The 893-nt window shown below is 41.5% G+C and overlaps 1 protein-coding gene across 2 annotated transcripts in view; it reads left to right on the forward strand.

The window, feature by feature from the left end:
- Positions 1-624: 624 nt before the first annotated feature.
- The window catches only part of LOC306910786 (E3 ubiquitin/ISG15 ligase TRIM25-like), a 5247-nt gene continuing 4978 nt past the window's right edge, over positions 625-893 (forward strand). For both annotated transcript variants that reach the window (XM_079485617.1, XM_079485616.1), the window contains exon 1: positions 625-893. This exon is cut by the window's right edge and continues 334 nt beyond it. In XM_079485617.1, the coding sequence (XP_079341743.1) occupies positions 658-893 (236 nt within the window). In that variant the 5' untranslated portion in view covers positions 625-657.

Raw genomic sequence — 893 nt, forward strand, 5'->3', positions numbered from 1 at the left:
CCCTTATATACCCAGCCGCTCTCTCAGATCTGAGGATCAGCTCCTCCTGAGTGTGCCTAAAACTAAGCGGAAGCTCAGAGGGGACCGGGCCTTTGCTGTGTCGGCTCCTAAACTATGGAACGATCTGCCGCTTCATGTAAAGCAGGCTTCTTCGTTGCCTGTTTTTAAGTCCCGTCTTAAAACCCATCTTTACAATGTGGCTTTTAATACCTAGTAAGATGTTGATTTTATATACTCCAGTATATATTTCTTGTTTTCTGTTTTATAAATGTTTTTTATTATTGTATTATATGTGTAACTGTGCAATTTGTGCAAACTTCTAGCTTTTTAAATATAATGTCTTAATTTCTGTACAGCACTTTGGTCAGCTTTGGCTGTGTGAAGCGCTTAATCAAATAAAGTTGGATTGGATTGGATTGGATAGTAGCTAAGTAGGTGTATTTGAATGCAACAGGAGTATACGCACGTCCAAAGGCTAATTCAGGGCTTTGAGTTTTTTTGGCACTATGGCTTCTGTATGACACACAGTGAACTCTTTTATTAGATTCACAGACACGCCTGTTTTGCACACGTCTCTCAAACACACAACCAGGAAACTGCATTCAGGAAAAGTGAAAGTAAAAGTGTTCTTGAGTTGACGTGTGTGTTTGTGGTAAAATGGCAGAAGGTTTTTCAGAGGATCACTTCATGTGTTCAGTGTGTCTGGATCTACTGAAGGATCCAGTGACTGTTCCCTGTGGACACACTTACTGTATGAGATGCATCACAGACTTCTGGGATAAAGACGATCAGACGGGAATCTACAGCTGCCCTCAGTGCAGACAAACCTTCAGCCCTCGGCCTGTTCTAGGGAAGAATGTGATGTTTGCTGAAATGGTGGAGAAACTGAAGAA

Source organism: Barbatula barbatula (assembly GCF_947034865.1).
Source record: "Barbatula barbatula genome assembly, chromosome: 21".
NCBI classification, from domain to species: domain Eukaryota; kingdom Metazoa; phylum Chordata; class Actinopteri; order Cypriniformes; family Nemacheilidae; genus Barbatula; species Barbatula barbatula.